At 34.2% G+C, this 17,021-nt stretch overlaps 1 protein-coding gene across 2 annotated transcripts in view; it reads left to right on the top strand.

The window, feature by feature from the left end:
• The window catches only part of TMTC2 (transmembrane O-mannosyltransferase targeting cadherins 2), a 378,826-nt gene that overhangs the window by 204,388 nt on the left and 157,417 nt on the right, over positions 1 to 17,021 (top strand). For both annotated transcript variants that reach the window (XM_012749530.3, XM_012749528.3), the window contains one exon: positions 4,226 to 4,340. In XM_012749530.3, the coding sequence (XP_012604984.1) occupies positions 4,226 to 4,340 (115 nt within the window). The remainder of the gene's footprint in view (positions 1 to 4,225; positions 4,341 to 17,021) is intronic.

The raw sequence follows: 17,021 nt of genomic DNA, 5'->3' as shown, positions 1-17,021 counted from the left end.
AATGGAAGACTTAATTGATGAATATTGTGTGTGTTCTGACTGCTCCACTGACTGATCCTTTCCTGTCTATTTCTCTTTCCTCTCAGTTCCCTAAGATACAGCAGTATTGAAATTAGGCCAATTAATAATATTCCAGTGGCCTGTAAGTATTTAAGTGAAAGGAGGACTCACAGGTCTCTCACTGGAAATCAAAAGCTGAAATGATTAAGCTTAGGAAAACATATCAAAAGGGAAGATGGGCCAAAAGCTAGGCCTCTTGCACAAAACTGTTTGCCAAGTTGAGAATGCAAAGGAAAAGTTCTTGAAGGAAATTAAAAATGCTATTCCAGTGAGCACATAAATAATAAGAGCGAAACAGCCTTCTTGCTGATAATGGGGAAAGCTTCACTGGTTGGGTAGATTAGAAGATCAAACTAGTCACAACATTCCCTTAAGCCAAAGGCTAATCCAGAACAAGGCCCTAAGTGTGTTCAATTCTGTGAAAGCTGAAAGGTGAGGAAGCTGCAGAAGAGAAGTGAAACTAGCAGAGGTTTTTTTCATGAGGTTGGAAGAAGGAAGCTGTCTCTGTAAAAGTACAAGGTGAAGTAGCAAGTGCAGATGGAGAAGCTGCAAGTTATCCAGAAGATATAGCTAAGAACACTGATAAAGATGGTTACACTAAACAACAGATCTTCAGTGTAGATGAAACAGCCTAATAATGGAAGATGATGCCATCTAGGACTTTAATAGCCAGAGAGCAGAAGTCATTGCCTGGCTTCAAAGGACAGGCTGACTCTCTTATTAAGGGCTAATGCCACTGGTAACTTTAAAATTTTAGCCAATGCTTATTTATCATCCTGAAAAATCCTAGGGCTCTTAAGAATTGTGTGAAATCTAATCTATAAATGGATCAACAAAGCCCGTATTGACAGAACATCTGTTTACAGCATTGCTTAGTGAATATTTTAAGCCCAATGTTGAGTCCTACTGCTCAGAAAGATTCCTTTCAAAATATTACTGTTCTTTGATGATGTACCTGGTCACCCAAGAGCACTGATGGAGATGCATAAAGACATTAGTGTTGTTTTTATGCCTACTAACACAATGTCCATTTTGCAACCTGTGGATCAATAAGTAATTTTGACTTTCAAGTCTTCTTATTTAAGAAATATATTTCATAAGGCTATAGCTGCCAAAGTTCATGGTTCCTCTGATGGATCTGGGGAAAGTAAATTGAAAATCTTCTGGAAAACATTCACCATTCTAGATGCCATTAAGAACATTTGTGATTCATGGGAGGCGGTCTAAATATTACACTTAACAGGAATTTGGAAGAAGATTTCTACCCTCATAGATGACTTTGAGCAGTTCAAGCCTTCAGTGGACAAAGTAACCACAAATGTGGAAAGAGTAAGAGAACTAGAATTAGAAGTGGAGCCTAAAAATGTGACTAAAATGCTATAGTCTTTATCATAAATCTTAAACAGATGAGGAATTGCTTTTTATGGATTTTATGGTTTCTTGAGATGGAATCTACTCCTGGTGAAGATGCTGTGAACATTGTTAAAATGACAAAGGATTTAGAATATTGCATCAATTTAGTTGATAAAGCAGTGGCAGGGTTTGAGAGGATTGACTCTAATTTTGAGAGAAGTTCTACTGTGGGTAACATGCTGACAAACAGCAGAGCGTGCTACAGAGAAATATTTTGTGAAAGGAAGAGTCAACTGATGCAATGAACTTCATTGTTGTCTTACTTGAATAAATTACCACAGTCGCTCCATCCGTCAGCAACCAGCACCCTGATCAGTCTGCCGTCATCAACATCAAGGCAAGATCCGCCATCACCGAAAAGATCATAACTCACTGAAAGCTCAGATAATTATTAGCATTTTTTAAGAAATCAAGAATTTTTAATTAAAGTATGTCCATTTTTTCCTCAGACATGATGCCATTTCATGCAAAACAGACTACAGTATAATAGAAACATAATTTTTGTATGCTCTGGGAAATTTATGACTCACTTTATTGCTTTACTGTGGTAGTCTGGAAAATTAAACCACAATATCTTCGAGGTATGCCTGTATATGGCTGTTAACTGTTAACAAGAGAGAAGCCCTTGTTAGTCTATTATTTAATGTAGATATAAATACCTAAAATGAAAGTCAACTTGTTTCTCTGAAAATATGCCTTAAAATATTCAAAGTGTGTCCTTGCTATAACTTTTTTTTTTTCAACATCTGTATGCTAGGACTCTAGCTTGGATAAGATAGCTTTTATGTTTTTCTGCTGCTTAAATTAGTATTTGGATACATTTCTCTGGATATATTCAATGTAAATATATTTTTATTTACTAATCCCACTATCAAAGCAGAGCTTTAGGAGGGATATGAGTTTTAAAAATTGCCTGGGTATCAGAAGTTTCCATAGAGCCATCTCTTATTAGTTTGGGGAAGAAGAGGAAGGAGGAATGCTAGTTATAAAATAACATGTGGTATTATGCTTGTTATATTTGAAGATAAATATAATTTATTTTACTATTCTACTTTTTATTTCCTGTTGATTTAGCAGTTCAATTTGACTATATTTGAATATTTTAGACTGTTTTATCTTTCAATTTAAGGATACAATTTTCTAAGGACTCATGGTGCCAAGTCCTAATTTATAATGTGTGAATGTTGGTTTGCAGTAAAAGATGAAATGTGGTATAAAAGTCTTAGGTGGAGGATAGAAAAACTTTGGACTTACTTAGCATTGGATGGAAATTTTTGCTCTAATACTTCAGTATTAACTTGGTAAGTTCCTTAATGCCTTAGTTTCCTCATTTATGGAATGTGCATAATATTTATGTACAGGACTATGATGAGATCTCAGTGAGATATATGTAGCACTATTAGCTGTTACATAATTGTGAGTTCAATGCTTTTCTCCTGTCCTATCAGAAACAAAGGCAAAGGAAGTAGACTTTTCCAAACATGAAAGATTAGTGTTCTATGTAGATAACAATAAGGGCATAAAAAGTACATTATATTTTGTATTTCTAATACCAATGCTTGACTATTGTAAATTATAAAGAGTATTGGCCACAATGATAGTAATGTTAATAGCAATATTTATTGAGTATTTACCATGTTTCAGACAGTGCCTTAAGCAGCTTATATATATCAACTCATTTAATGCTCATCACAAAGTGCACAAGATGCTAATTATTTCCCCATTGTACAGATGAGTAAACTGAAGCATAGGAGGAGTATTATATTACTTAGAGGCCCCTAGGCAAATCTGGGGTTAAAAGAATCTATACTTTTGTGTGCATTAAAAATTGATTCTCCAAACCCATTTCATTCTTTGAAATAGTCAGTAATCACCCAAATAAATATATCTCAAAACACAAAAGCCTTCTTTTTATTCCCATCTTCCTTCTGAGGGACTCTGGTTTCAAGACTCAATACCGCACCTCTTTGTGGGGAGGAAAGGAGAGAAACAGTCGAATTTGGGGGTTAAGTCTGTTTAAGAGCCATGCTATCTGGGCAATTATTGATGTTGTGCTTTTTGTTCTTTTTGATGTTGAGAAATCACAATTATGTGGGGACATAAGGGATGCACAGAAAATATATAATTTTCAGTATGATTATGTATTGAGATACTGATTTTTCCCACAAGTGAATGTATTAGTAGAAAGGGAATAAAAGAATGTTATATCTGAACAGACCATACATACAAAACTGTTTTAAGAAGCATAATGTTTTACTGATATGGTCTGATACCTAATAAGCTTCTTTATAGCTTTGATCTTGTTTAGGGTTTGTATTTTTTTGCTTTTCATCTCTAGATCATCTATGCCATTTATCAATTTTTTTCATGGTTGAATTAAATCTTTATTTTAAGATGATTTCTTTAAGTTTCTGGTCCCGTAAGTATGCAATAATTTCAGACCACTAAGACCCCTACTGAAATATGAAAGTCTTTGTAGGTGATCTTAAGATAACATTGTCCTTGGCTTTATGATGAACTATATAGGTATATCAACTTTGAGTCATAATAATTACTTTAATTTTTTAAGGCTTTGATTGTCTTTAATCTCCTGGTTTGATGAAATGTTTAGAGTATGAAGGAAATAAATGTTCCTTCTTAAAAATGTTTTATGAAACTTTTCTCTCCCTGTGGTACTTCCTGTTGGCCTGATCTTATGTCATGTATAATTGGATTGACATTCAGCCTGAATATTTCTTTTTCTTCTTGGCAGCATGGGGTAACCTTGGAAATGTTCTGAAGAGTCAGAGCAAAATTTCTGAAGCCGAAACCGCCTATAGAAATGCTTTGTACTACCGCAGCAACATGGCTGACATGCTTTATAATTTGTGAGTATGCCCTGCTTTCTCTGGTTCGATTCATCTTTGAAACCTGCAGTGAGAGGGACTATTGATTTAACTGCTGGAAATGGAGATGAGGATAGCTTTTTTACTGAAATAGTCTTTTCATTAATCATGCCTCTGGGACTAGTTGGTGGATGGAATTTGTGATTTCTTTGTTTTTGGCTACACCATCAATATTCATGTGTACTGATGTCTTCTGGCTGAATTTTTAAAAGTAGTATGCCATGTAACTTAAAAATTGGTTTAAATACCTACAATTTTTTTTTAAAGTTTATTCCATTAATACTTAGATGGGTTCACAAAATAAGCCTGTTATATATGATACTTATGCAATTTATGCCTTGATTATTAATAATAGACGTTGTCTTCCATTCTAAAAAAATTGCTTGTATCAAAATATATATGGAATCTATACTAAACCAGTGGAGTTTGCAACATTATGCTGCTTTTATTTATTTTTTTCCTCTTCAGAGGTACTGAGGATTATCAGCAAACTTGGGATAATGGAATAATTTAGAATGTCCTTCTTAGAAAACTCCTTAGAGGAAAATTTGGTTCTATTTTTGAATGGAAAATTCTAGTGGGTACAATGAGGTGTGATTGGATATATGTAGAGTAAATCCAAATGCTCTCTTTATCCCTTATATTTATGAGAACATTTTGTTTTATAAGTTAACCGGAATCTAGTTTAAATTTCCCTAAACACAAAAGAGAATTTATTAACTTCTATAAATGAACATTCCTGGGGCTGACTAGATGGAGGCACAGTTAGATCTAGGTGCTTGATTATGTTTCAGGAATCTGTCTGCATTTGGTGGTTCTGGTTTCCTCTGGGTTGGCTCCATCATCACAGAAGGAAAGAGAACTTTTTTGTCTTAGTGTCTGTATTAATCCTGGGCAGTGTTCTCTGATGGACCCTTCTGGGCTGGGGTGTCCGCTCTTGGGTAAAACATGGGGCAGTGCAGGAGGGGCCAGGAGGCAGCATCTCCAGAGGTAGAATGGACTAGTAGGAGACCACTTCTCTATCAGAAGGTGACAGTTTTCTAGTAAAGCGATGTTAAACGGGCCTCTTGCCTTGTAATACAGGATTCCAGTTTTCTTCTGGTGCTCATTCGCCATACATATTTAAGGAAGAAAGTAAACAGCCAGCACCTCTTCATAGAACTTGTCTTCTCTCTTATCTACAGCCACTGGTTAAAATGTCGCCTACCTGTTGGTGATACCCTTTGGGCACAGATTCAAGGAAAAAGTAAATGTGTTTATATAGCTTATTCTTTGCAGAGAAGAGAAATCTATTTATTTAATTAGACAATTCCACTTTATATGTATCTTAAAAATTACATCATATGATTTTGGTTTTTGTTGCCTATAGAAATTATGAAAGCACAAGGATAAACCTCTCCAAACCCTAGTGAAAATCTTTGCTGGAGAAGTGATTATTAACAAAGTTGGGGTTTTTCTCCCCCAATTGTAGGAACTAGAATATAAGTGCCATATATATTTTCATAATATTTTTACTAATATGACAGATTTTTACACCACACTTAACTGTTAACTTAAATGGAAAGGCTTAAATTCCACCAGAAATGATGACTATGATTTTGGTATTTTGGATTATGTATACCATGTGGTTGATAGAATTCTGATAATCAGTAATTATATTTCTCCAGCAAATTGGTATTAACTGAGTAGCACCTAAGTGGACACATAGTTACTACAGTAATAGGGTATTGGGCAGGTGGGAGGGGGGAGGGGGGCGGGTATATACATACATAATGAGTGAGATGCGCACCATCTGGGGGATGGTCATGATGGAGACTCAGACTTTTGGGGGGAGGGGAGGAAATGGGCATTTATTGAAACCTTGAAATCTGTACCCCCATAATATGCCGAAATAAAAAAATAAAAAATATAAAAAAAAAAAAGAACATACCATACATGGAAATCCAGCTTTGGCACAGAATTCTATTAGTGAAAGTTAAGAACTGTTTTATTTTGTAAGATTTTTCTCAGGATTCATTTTGATAAAAAGTTGTTCTGTATCACTTGCAATATAGTCTGATTTACAAAAAGCCCATCTGTTCACAACATACAATATTTGTAAAAGCATAGTGGTTGATTTGTCTAAAAAAAAAATAAAATAAAAGGATCTACTGTTTATATGATAAAATAAATAAATAAAATAAAATAAAATAAATGAATCATTCAATGATTTTTAAATCACATATTAATAAAATAAATCAAGATAGATCTGTTACAACCCATAATATCATAAATATGTTGGTATCATATATTTCTAGGAACAAACTTTTTTCTTTACTTATTTACATAGATAAGAAAGATAAATTTTCTCATGGACAGTTTAAAGATTATTAAACAACTTAATTTTTGAGATGTATATGCTATCTTCATTATGTAATTTTCTCTGATGTATAGACATTATTCCTTGTTCCATTTTAACTCTTAAAAGGAATTTTCTCTGCTCATTCTTTCCAGTAAATGTAACCTGGTAATACCCTTTTGTGACAATAGTGTGTATTAATTACTTTTCCTATCATCAGTTATATCTCTTAACGATGTTTTATGAGAGTGGCATGAAACTAACAATCCTGTTTATATTAATTGGCATGAAATACATATATTTGTTAATGAATTTTAGAAGTTTTTGTGTATCATAAGCTTCTGTTAGGTCCTCTACTTTTAATCAGTAAGCTAGTTGTTTTTTTTTTCAATGAATTCTATGTTCATATTTGTTTTGTAAATTATTAGAAAAGTTTTATATTAGAAATTATATCAGGAAAATAATCTGGAGACATACATTATTATTTCTATTTAAGACAAAATTACTAAGGTGAAGTACCCCATCCCTGGCCAGACATGGTATAATTCTAGGAGGTCAGAGATAATTCTTAAATTCATCCCTATAATTTTAAAAATATTAACTAGCATTTATAAATAGCACATCTGAACATTCTTTTAGGTATGGATAGAAGAAAAAATGTGAGATTTGCAAATATATTTAGTAAGCAATAGCTATATAGTTATATCTGAAGTTCAGTGAACATTGCCATATAAGAATATAAAAAATTGAGGACAGTTTTTTTGAGAATAATATCAAGTTATATCAGAGAGGTACATACATAGATTTATATTGCCTGTTTATACAATGATGGAATAATTATAATTTTTTTCTTTTTTTGGTAACAATTGTTAGAATTACTTCTCTGTGCCAAACACTATTTAATTCTTTACATATGTTATCACAGTTTTTCTTCAGGTGAAGTCTGCAGGAAAATGAGAGTCAGAGGTAATTTGTGTAAGGTCACACAAAAAGTAGAGAAGCCAATCTTTGAACCTAAGGTGTTCTGAATCTATATCTGTGCAATAATTTTATTTCTACTCTCAAGTTGGCAGAAATAAAGCAAAGGTATGGAAGAAAAAAATACCCCACAGTATATATCTCAAATTCAGAAAAAAATTTAAAAATATTTACATATAGAAATAAAATATTTGGAATTAAACCTAATAGAGACCATAAATTTTTTGTAACAGTTACTGAGTTTTCTGAACTCATGGTGTAGAATTTTGGTGGAAAGATTATCATTTAGATTGTACATCTGTGCTGAGTGGCTTTCAAGAGGAAAGTGCTACAGAAAGCATTTTTACTTGCCTAAATTATAACAGTTGATATTTAAATACATGCTTAGTCCATAGTCATATAGTATAAACTTAAAACAGTACTTAATTCTATTCTTAATAGCAGTAAACATCATGCATTTATTGTACAGCCTTCTATTTGGTCTTTTACATTCATATTGAATTTACTAAAATGTATTAATGTTTCACACAAGAAAATGTTAAGACCAGGTTTAATAGATCTGTGTTATGGTGTTGGTTTTTCTTTCCAAGTATAGTAAGTTTTTAGGGAAAAACCAAATGAACCACTGTTCAGTGATTTATACCGTCAAATTTTATAAATACATAGTCAACTTTCAACCTTTTAACCACACCACTCAGTGCTATCTGCTATTTAATTGATATTTTTAGGCTAAAAAAGGCAGCGTCCTTTCATTGTTACAGATTTGTCTCAGTCTGTTCCAAATGATATAAACAGGGAGTTCAATAGAGAATTAAATATTTCCTAAGGCATTAGATTTCAGAAGGCAGATAGTAAATTTAATGTGTTATCAATTCTTGATTATCTTACATAGTAGAATGATAATTTCTGTGGAAAATAGAGATTTTGCCATCATAAGTTAGTGGTAGTTTTTGTTCTGTGTTGTAAGAAACTAAGTATGTAATTTGAGAAGCTAGAAAAGGAGCAAGACAATAAAGTGATAAATTTAAGGGAAGTAAAGAGAAAATACCAATAACTAGAATGTGGAGAGACACTGGAAACTAATGCATACATCTAAAGTTGTTCTCTGAAAGATCAGCAACTTCCAGTGAGGGTAATATAGGGCAAACTAGAGAATCTCAAATATGCAACTTTGAGAATAAGAAAGGGGTTATACTTGGATATATGGAAGCTTAAAATAAAATAATAATATTTGAAAATTTTAGTGATATAAGTGGTTTTGGGGAAGATATGATCAATATCGGCCCAAGAAGAGATAGGCAATCTCAACTAGAAACCTTGGGAAAATTTGAAAACCATATTAAAGAATTTTCTCAACAGGGAACCAAGTGAAGACGTTTTGCATGTGAGATCTCTCAAATCTACAATGAAGTAATAATTCCTACACTAATTATACTTCTTATGTAGTGTTTATGAAGCTACATAAAACTGATAGCAAAATATCCGACTAAATTTAAAACACACACACAAGAATAACAAACCCAAAAAACAAAATGAAAAGCAAATAAGCAAGAAAGAAACAGACCCTCAACAGGTCAGTTACACTGATGAATATAAATGTTGACATGTCTTAAAATTAATATAGTGGATGCAGCTGCATATTAAAAATTAAAACACCACTATCAGATGGGCTTTAATGTAAGATTTATGATAGGATATTTAATATTATAATTTAATAACTATACTCTTTCAATTTAGAAAGAGATTGACAAAATATCTCTGGAAATGCCAAGAAAGCATTTGATCCGCATCTGCCTCAGAAAGTAAGACTTACAAATAAACTAGGAATGAATACAATTCTACAACATAATAAAACATATCTGTCAAAAGTTAATAGCAATTGGATATTAATGTTGAAGCATAGTGGCCATTTCCATTACTCTTTTTTGGGTATGGTGTCAGTTTCTTACTCATTGTTGTATCCCCTAAACCTAGAGGATTTCTAACTGTATTTGTTGATTTTATAAATGAGTTATGAAATCCATATCAGAGCAGGAAGCATCCTATTTTTCGATAAGTGATAAGACTGGTAATGGGTATTATATAACCGTATTCTCTGAATATCACTAAACATTTCTGGCTTATAAAGAACCTTCTCAAATCGACATCTGTTGCTGCATTTTCTTGCAGTTTCAGAAACATACACATTTATATTAGGGTTGGCCCCTGTATTAGTTTCCTGGGGCTTCCATAACAAAGTTCCACAAACTATGTGGCTTAAAACAATAGAAATCAATGATGTCACAGGTCTGGAGGCTAGAAGTCAGAAATCAAGGCCTGTTCCCCCTGAAAGCTGTAGGGAGGACTCCCTGATTGCCTCTTTCTGGTGGTTTGCTAGCAATGTTTATTTCTTGGCTTGTAGCTACATAACTCTAATCTCTGCTTTTGTCATCACATTATGTTGTCCTTGTGTGCCTCTGTCTTCACACACATGGCCATCTTCTTATACAGACACCAGTCATATTGGGTTAGGGGCCCATCCATAATAATGAATTACATCTGTAATGACCCTATTTCAAAATAAGGTCACGCTATGAGGTACTGGAGGTTAGGACTTCAGCTTAACTTTTTTTAATTTTTTTAGTTTTTGAGTGGAGGAAGAAGAGGGCACAATTCAACCTAATCACATCTCCCTGTCTCCCTATTAGGAAGCACCAGTTTAAGAGAGAGAGAGAGAGACAGAGAGAGAGAGAGAGAGAGCACGCGCAAGCGAGCTGAGACAGTAGTCTTTGATGAAGAGGGTTAGGAAGCAGGGCAAGTAAGACTCCTTTAAGAATATAAAATTTAGTACAAATTTCAACAGTTTATATATGCATATTAAATACATAGATATAAAAATATAATCTCATGCCAATAAATAAAGGGAGATAATTTAGCAGAGGTCCTCAAACTTTTTAAACAGGGGGCCAGTTCACTGTTCCTCTGACCATTGGAGGGCCAGACTATAGTTTTAAAAAAAACTATGAACAAATTCCTGTGCACACTGCACATATCTTATTTTGAAGTAAAAAAACAAACGGGCAAAAACACCTGCATGTGGCCCGTGGGCCGTAGTTTGAGGACGCCTGATAGAGGATATAACAATGAGAGAAAGGTAGGGTACACAGTTGTTACTATAGGTCCTATCCTAATAAGGGAATAAGAGATGTATTTCTACATCCAGGGCCGGTTTTCAAAATGTTTTTGAGGTTACAAGGGTCAGAGATTGCAGAATACAATTGCTGAGAATACTTGGCATAGAGTTTAAAAACAGAGCTTGGCTCGTGAGAAATGACTGGTGGAAATGTAACGAAAAATAACCCTTGGCCAAATGCGTAGTTCAGGACAAGGCTTCCTGCCAATTTCCGTGGGGCGGTGTGTGTGCCTGTGTGTTGAATGATAGAGGGAGGTGTTCAGGGGATGTGAGGTAAGCAAACTGGTCTCCCAAAATAAAGAATTTAAGAGAGATTATCAAACAGGAATGCCTAGAAATGCTGGACATGTCTGACATAAAATGAATGGGACTGAGAGATTTTATTGTAATTTCGTTGGCTTGGGGTCACTAGTGTTCTGAATACACAACTCAGCTGGCCCTTATGAATTCCTACAGTGGGGTAGAGTAGGTTGTAGTTACCTGCCTATTCATGTCTAGGCAAGAGCAAGGTCTAACGCCTTTCACATAACTTTCATTTTGTTTTTGTTGATAATTTTTCATTTACGATTCATACAAAGATATAACATTGTGAAACATTCAAGTAGTACTGAAGAATATGGGGTAAAACAGAAATCCCTATTATTGCATTTCTTGTATGCCTTTTTCCTCCTCTAGTACAGATCCTGTTAGGTTTTTGGTAAGCATTTATACCTGTAGTTATACGTATACACTTCTTAGGTTTTTTCCCTGTGTGTATGAATCATTATTGATTTTTTAATTTATCTGTTTATAAATGTGTCATAATCTGTACAACCTGCTCCCTTTTGATTCACATTAAGTTATTTATATTGGAGCTATTACACCAACAGCATTAATGAATGCCCAGTGGGATGATTTCAAAAGTATATTGCTTCATTTTCCATTTCCCTAATTATAGTGCAGTTGAGTAATTTTTCCTACATTAATTGGCTCTTTGTAATTTTCCTGGAAATTAACTGTTCATATTTCTTGCCTAATTTTCTACTGGGTGGGCTTTTTGGTTGTTTTGTTAGATCTCTGTTGCCAGGGCTAGCATTGCAGTGGTGTCATCATAGCTCACTGCAACCTCACACCCCTGGGCTCAAGCAATCCTCCTGCCTCAGCCTCCTGAGTAGCTGCGACAAGAGGCATGTGCCACCACAGCCAGCTAATTTTTAAAATTTTTGTAGAGATAGGGTCTCACTATTGCCCAGACTGGTCTCAAACTCCTGTCTTCCAGTGATCCTCCTGCCTCAGCCACCCAAAGTGCTAGGATTGCAGGTGTGAGCCACCATGGCTAGTTGGCTTTTTCTTATTGATTTGTGGAGTTAAAAGTAAAATGCTCCCCACATTTGTATATATGTGCACAAAAATGGGTATTTTGCACATATATTCTCCTAGTTTTTATATATCTTTTTACTTATAAACTGTATTGTGTATAGTTTTAATTTCCTTAAATCCTCTCATTTAATGACTTTATTGTTTCTTTATGAAAAAGACCATTTGCAGTCCAATACTTTTTAAAAATTCTACATTTTGGATATAAAAATTTTTAGAGGCCGGGCGCTGTGGCTCACGCCTGTAATCCTAGCTCTTGGGAGGCCGAGGCGGGCGGATTGCTCAAGGTCAGGAGTTCAAAACCAGCCTGAGCAAGAGCGAGACCCCGTCTCTACTATAAATAGAAAGAAATTAATTGGCCAACTGATATATATATAAAAAATTAGCCGGGCATGGTGGCGCATGCCTGTAGTCCCAGCTACCCGGGAGGCTGAGGCAGAAGGATCACTCGAGCCCAGGAGTTTGAGGTTGCTGTGAGCTAGGCTGACGCCATGGCACTCACTCTAGCCTGGGCAACAAAGCGAGATTCTGTCTCAAAAAAAAAAAAAAAAAAAAAAATTTAGAATTTTTGCTTTATTTAGATTATTAGTCTACCTTGGATTTATTATTTTTTGTATTAACATACAATTTTTTCCAATTGAAAACTAATATGCACGTCATAATTAATTAGCTACTTACCACCTGGAGTACATTCTAACATAAACATGGGTTCGTTGCTGTGAACACTATTCTGGTCAACTGGTAACTTTGTGAAGAACAAATTTTATTTATAACTTTCAATAAATTTATATTTTAAGAGACAGGTTTCTCATCCTTACTGTTTCCTACATTTTTTGATTATTCCTATGTGTGTTGTCTTTAATGTTGCCTTGATTATAGCCTTGTTAAATTGCATTAGAAGTCCAGTTGAAGTTTTCATTGGTTTTTGCAGTGACTTTTTTAAAGTCTCAGAACTGGCATTATTACTCATGATTTTTTTCTTCCGGATATATGTATTTCTGTATTTTTTCAATTTTAAAAATTGTATTAAAATTTTATATTTTGTTCACAAAGGTTTCACATATTGAGGTTGATTTATTCTTAGTTTTTAAAATATTATTTTGACTAATGTGAATTGTATCTTTTTCTAATTGTGTTTTAAACTGGTTATTCCTGGTTGTTTAGATTTTATTTTTTCTAAATATACCTGATTTTAGGGTTTTTTTGTTCTACCATGTATTCTGATTTCTAGTCAAAGGTTCTTTCTCAGGGTTTTCCCAAATATCCTTTGTTTTTATTCTCTGGGAGGCTATGCACACATTATTTGTTCTGCCTGCAATATTCTCTCCTTTTTTTCCCCCTTATGACCTATTCCCACCTCTTTTGCTTGGCAGATACCTAAGTCTTTTCTCAGCTTGAGTGACACTTCCTTGGGGAGGTTTCCAGATACCTCTCCCACTTTCAGATTTGGAAGATAGGTATCCCTTCCAAGTCTCACAGAGCAACTAATACTTGGCTCTTTTTAGTCTGGATCATATTTACATTTGTGATACCACGTTCCTGTTACTTTCATTATTTTTTCTTTAAGGGCAGGGTATGCTTAGGTAGCATTCTTTCCCCAGCACTGAGTGCAATACTAGGCACCTGGGCTTTAAACACTGTGTATGTTGGTCAACAAACGAATGAATAAATTAACAAGCTAATGAATTAAACCGTGCATATGCTGATTAGTAACCTAATGAGTTAATGATATGATTAATAAACTAATGAATAATCTCGTGAATGGAAATAACTTAAAGTTTGCTGACCCTACGTCCTGCCCATGATTCACTGATCTGATTCTCCAAGTTAATTGAATCCACAGCTTTTTTCTTTCATTTATCTCTGAAAACACAAAGTGTTAAGAGCAGTAAAGTTTCCTCCCAGAGACCATGGCTATTGTAAATATACTGATATGGGATAAGGATTCTGGAATATATTCTTACAAACTCTAACATCAAGGCTTGAGTTCCCTTTCCCTTCCTCCCACCAAACCCTGGAAATATTTTCTTTATTACATTGACAATCTTTTTTTTTTTTAAGATTTGTTAGGAGAATATAATGAATATGTTACTTAAAATGGATATCCAGCCAAAGGATGTTTTAATAAAACACATAAATACTTCAATTTTTAAATTAGAATAAATGAATGAGTAAATAATGAAGTATGTGCTTCTATCCTGATTTATTATATATGGGGCAAGATGTTTCATGGTTCTTAAAATATTGGTAGCTTTTTAAAAATCCTACTTGAGGTATAAGTGGCTATACAACTGACTTTTGTTCATTGAAGCACATTGTTTAAATTTGTCATTTTGTACTTTTTAATTCTAATTGTTAGAGATACTGTAATATTAACTGTTTCTATAGGAGAAATATATCTGATAAGAATATAAGTCTAGCCTTTATTGAAAAAATTCTTGAAAGTAAAAATTAGTAATGATTTGAAACTAGGACAAATTGACCATGTTTGATGATTTCATCAACCAGATATGCATTTGTGCATATAAATTCTTGAGTATATTTTAGTATTAAGTTATCCATTCTTGAGTTTTGGCCAACATATACTATATTTAAGAAATATAACTAAGTCTCTCTTGTCAAAATGCCAGACACGGATTAAGGCAAGGGGATTACTATATTATGACCTGGAAGTCTGCAGGATGGTGAAGGGGAAGTCAGAAAAGATTTTATGGAAAAGCTGGAGTTAAAATACACCCAGTTTAACTTTTTAAATAAAACACAAGATGAAACATTTTCAGTTGTGGATTTTATGATGTTGAATCATGTGTGATTATTAGTAAAAACTATAAATTGTATACAACGTGAAAGTTAATCTTGTAGCATTTAGTTGTATCCAGTTAAAGTTCCTACAAGTGGTCTTAGGGAAAAAGCTGGATCCATTCGGCCTCTGGTGCTTAGTTGCCTGTGATGATCAGTCCTGAAGAGATTTAATTATATAAGCAAAAACACACAGAAGGCTGTACAAGTCCCTGTGTGTCAGTGTTTTCATGGGATTCCTCCCCACACCACATTATATTATCACAGTCACTAGAATGACTCAAAATCCAGGCAAGTCTATGTTGGGAATCACAAATTTATTTGGCAGATATATCTATCAGTGTGTTGTACACATTTAATTTATAAGAGTTTCGATCCAAGGAGTATTCAATGAATAAATTTATAATGACATTAGTCTAAGACAGCCTGATGCTGTGAAACTTCTTGCTGAAGCTCCTTCTTTCCTAGAAAGTGCTAGAATAATTGCTATTGGATTTTGCCTCTGTAAATTTACTTCTGCAGAGCTTTCTAAATCTCACTACCTCTTCTTCCATATACTTTTACATTTTGTACACACTTGTTGCTTTGATGTGGTCAGATGAGTTACACTTCATACCTGCTAGTTTTGGAGCCATCTTTTTTGTGCTGGTTTTGCATACCTGTTTGCTGATTTATTGTGAGTTGTTTTTACAGTTTAACTCTCAAGGTGAATCTCTCTTCCTGCCACTCTAAAATTTCCAATTCTTAAAACACCTTTTTCAGACATCACTAGTGTCTACACAATTCTGAGAAGGAATGACCAATTGTAGAGTTCAGTCAAGACTGATTCTGTCTCTTGAATATATTTAATAAGTATGAGCACATTTACAAATCTCACATTTTTGAAATAAGGATCCCTTAATTTAGTCAACAAATACAGAGTACCTTGGGAGTGGCAGAGATTGTATTCGAAGCTGGGAATAAGCTGACAAAGTTTAGTTTCTGCTGTCAAGTAGCTTGAAGTCTGGATTTAAAAATATGTAAGTAATAAAAGAACATCTTTTTGAGTGATATGCTTACATTATTGTGGGAAGATACATAAAGAGACCTGACTTAGCCTGGACAAGAAGAAAAAAAAGAGTAGAGGAGTCACACTAGAAAGACAAGTCAATAGGGTGGTTTGGGAGAAAAACTGTTGAGTTTGGGCTGTGTAAGTTTGACATGACTGTTGGACATCCACTAGGCATCTGGGTGTATTCCTGTAGTTCATGAGAGCATTCTGAGCTAAAAGGTATAGATTTCGGTGTCATAATTACATAATTATGTTAATTAAAACTGACTTTAAATAACGTATGTGTATACTATATAATAAGGATAAACTAAAGAAGTACCATGGGTAGAACCCTGAGAAATACCAATATTTAAGGAGCTTGGTAGAAAAAGTAGAACCCTAAAATAAGCTCAAGGAGTAGGAAAAAAGACCGAAGTGTGTAATGCCATTGAAGTTGTCAGATAGGACAATAAGAAGGAAGAAACTGATCAATAGAGTATGTGCTATAAAAGACAGTAAGTATTTCTATGGGGTTTTGTGGGCCCATGGGGAAAAAAATAATGGCATCAATCCAGGGTCTAGAAACTTAGAAATATTATTCACTTCTGCATATTCAGAGAATAGCATTTTAATACCACAAAGCTACAGAATATCCAAGAGAATGATTTTATCTTATAAAATACCTGGACACAGTGACCTAAGTGTGAATCTCAGTTGGCTTGGGGTCACTAGTGTTCTGAATACACAACTCAGCTGGCCCTTATGAATTCCTAGAGTGAGGTGGAGTAGATTGTAGTTACCTGCCTATTCATGCCTAGGCAAGAGCAAGGTCTAACACCTTTCACATAACTTTCATTTTGTTTTTGTTGGTAATTTTTCATTACACAATTCATACAAAAATATGAAGTTTTAAATAGGAGTTCCTTGGTGGCTGGGGATGCAAATTATGCATTTGTTTCTAGCACATAGTGAGGTCCTTGGCACTTCTTT

Source organism: Microcebus murinus, chromosome 10 (genome assembly GCF_040939455.1).
Source record: "Microcebus murinus isolate Inina chromosome 10, M.murinus_Inina_mat1.0, whole genome shotgun sequence".
Classification (NCBI taxonomy): Eukaryota; Metazoa; Chordata; class Mammalia; order Primates; family Cheirogaleidae; genus Microcebus; species Microcebus murinus.
This window is presented reverse-complemented; position numbering and strand designations above follow the sequence as displayed.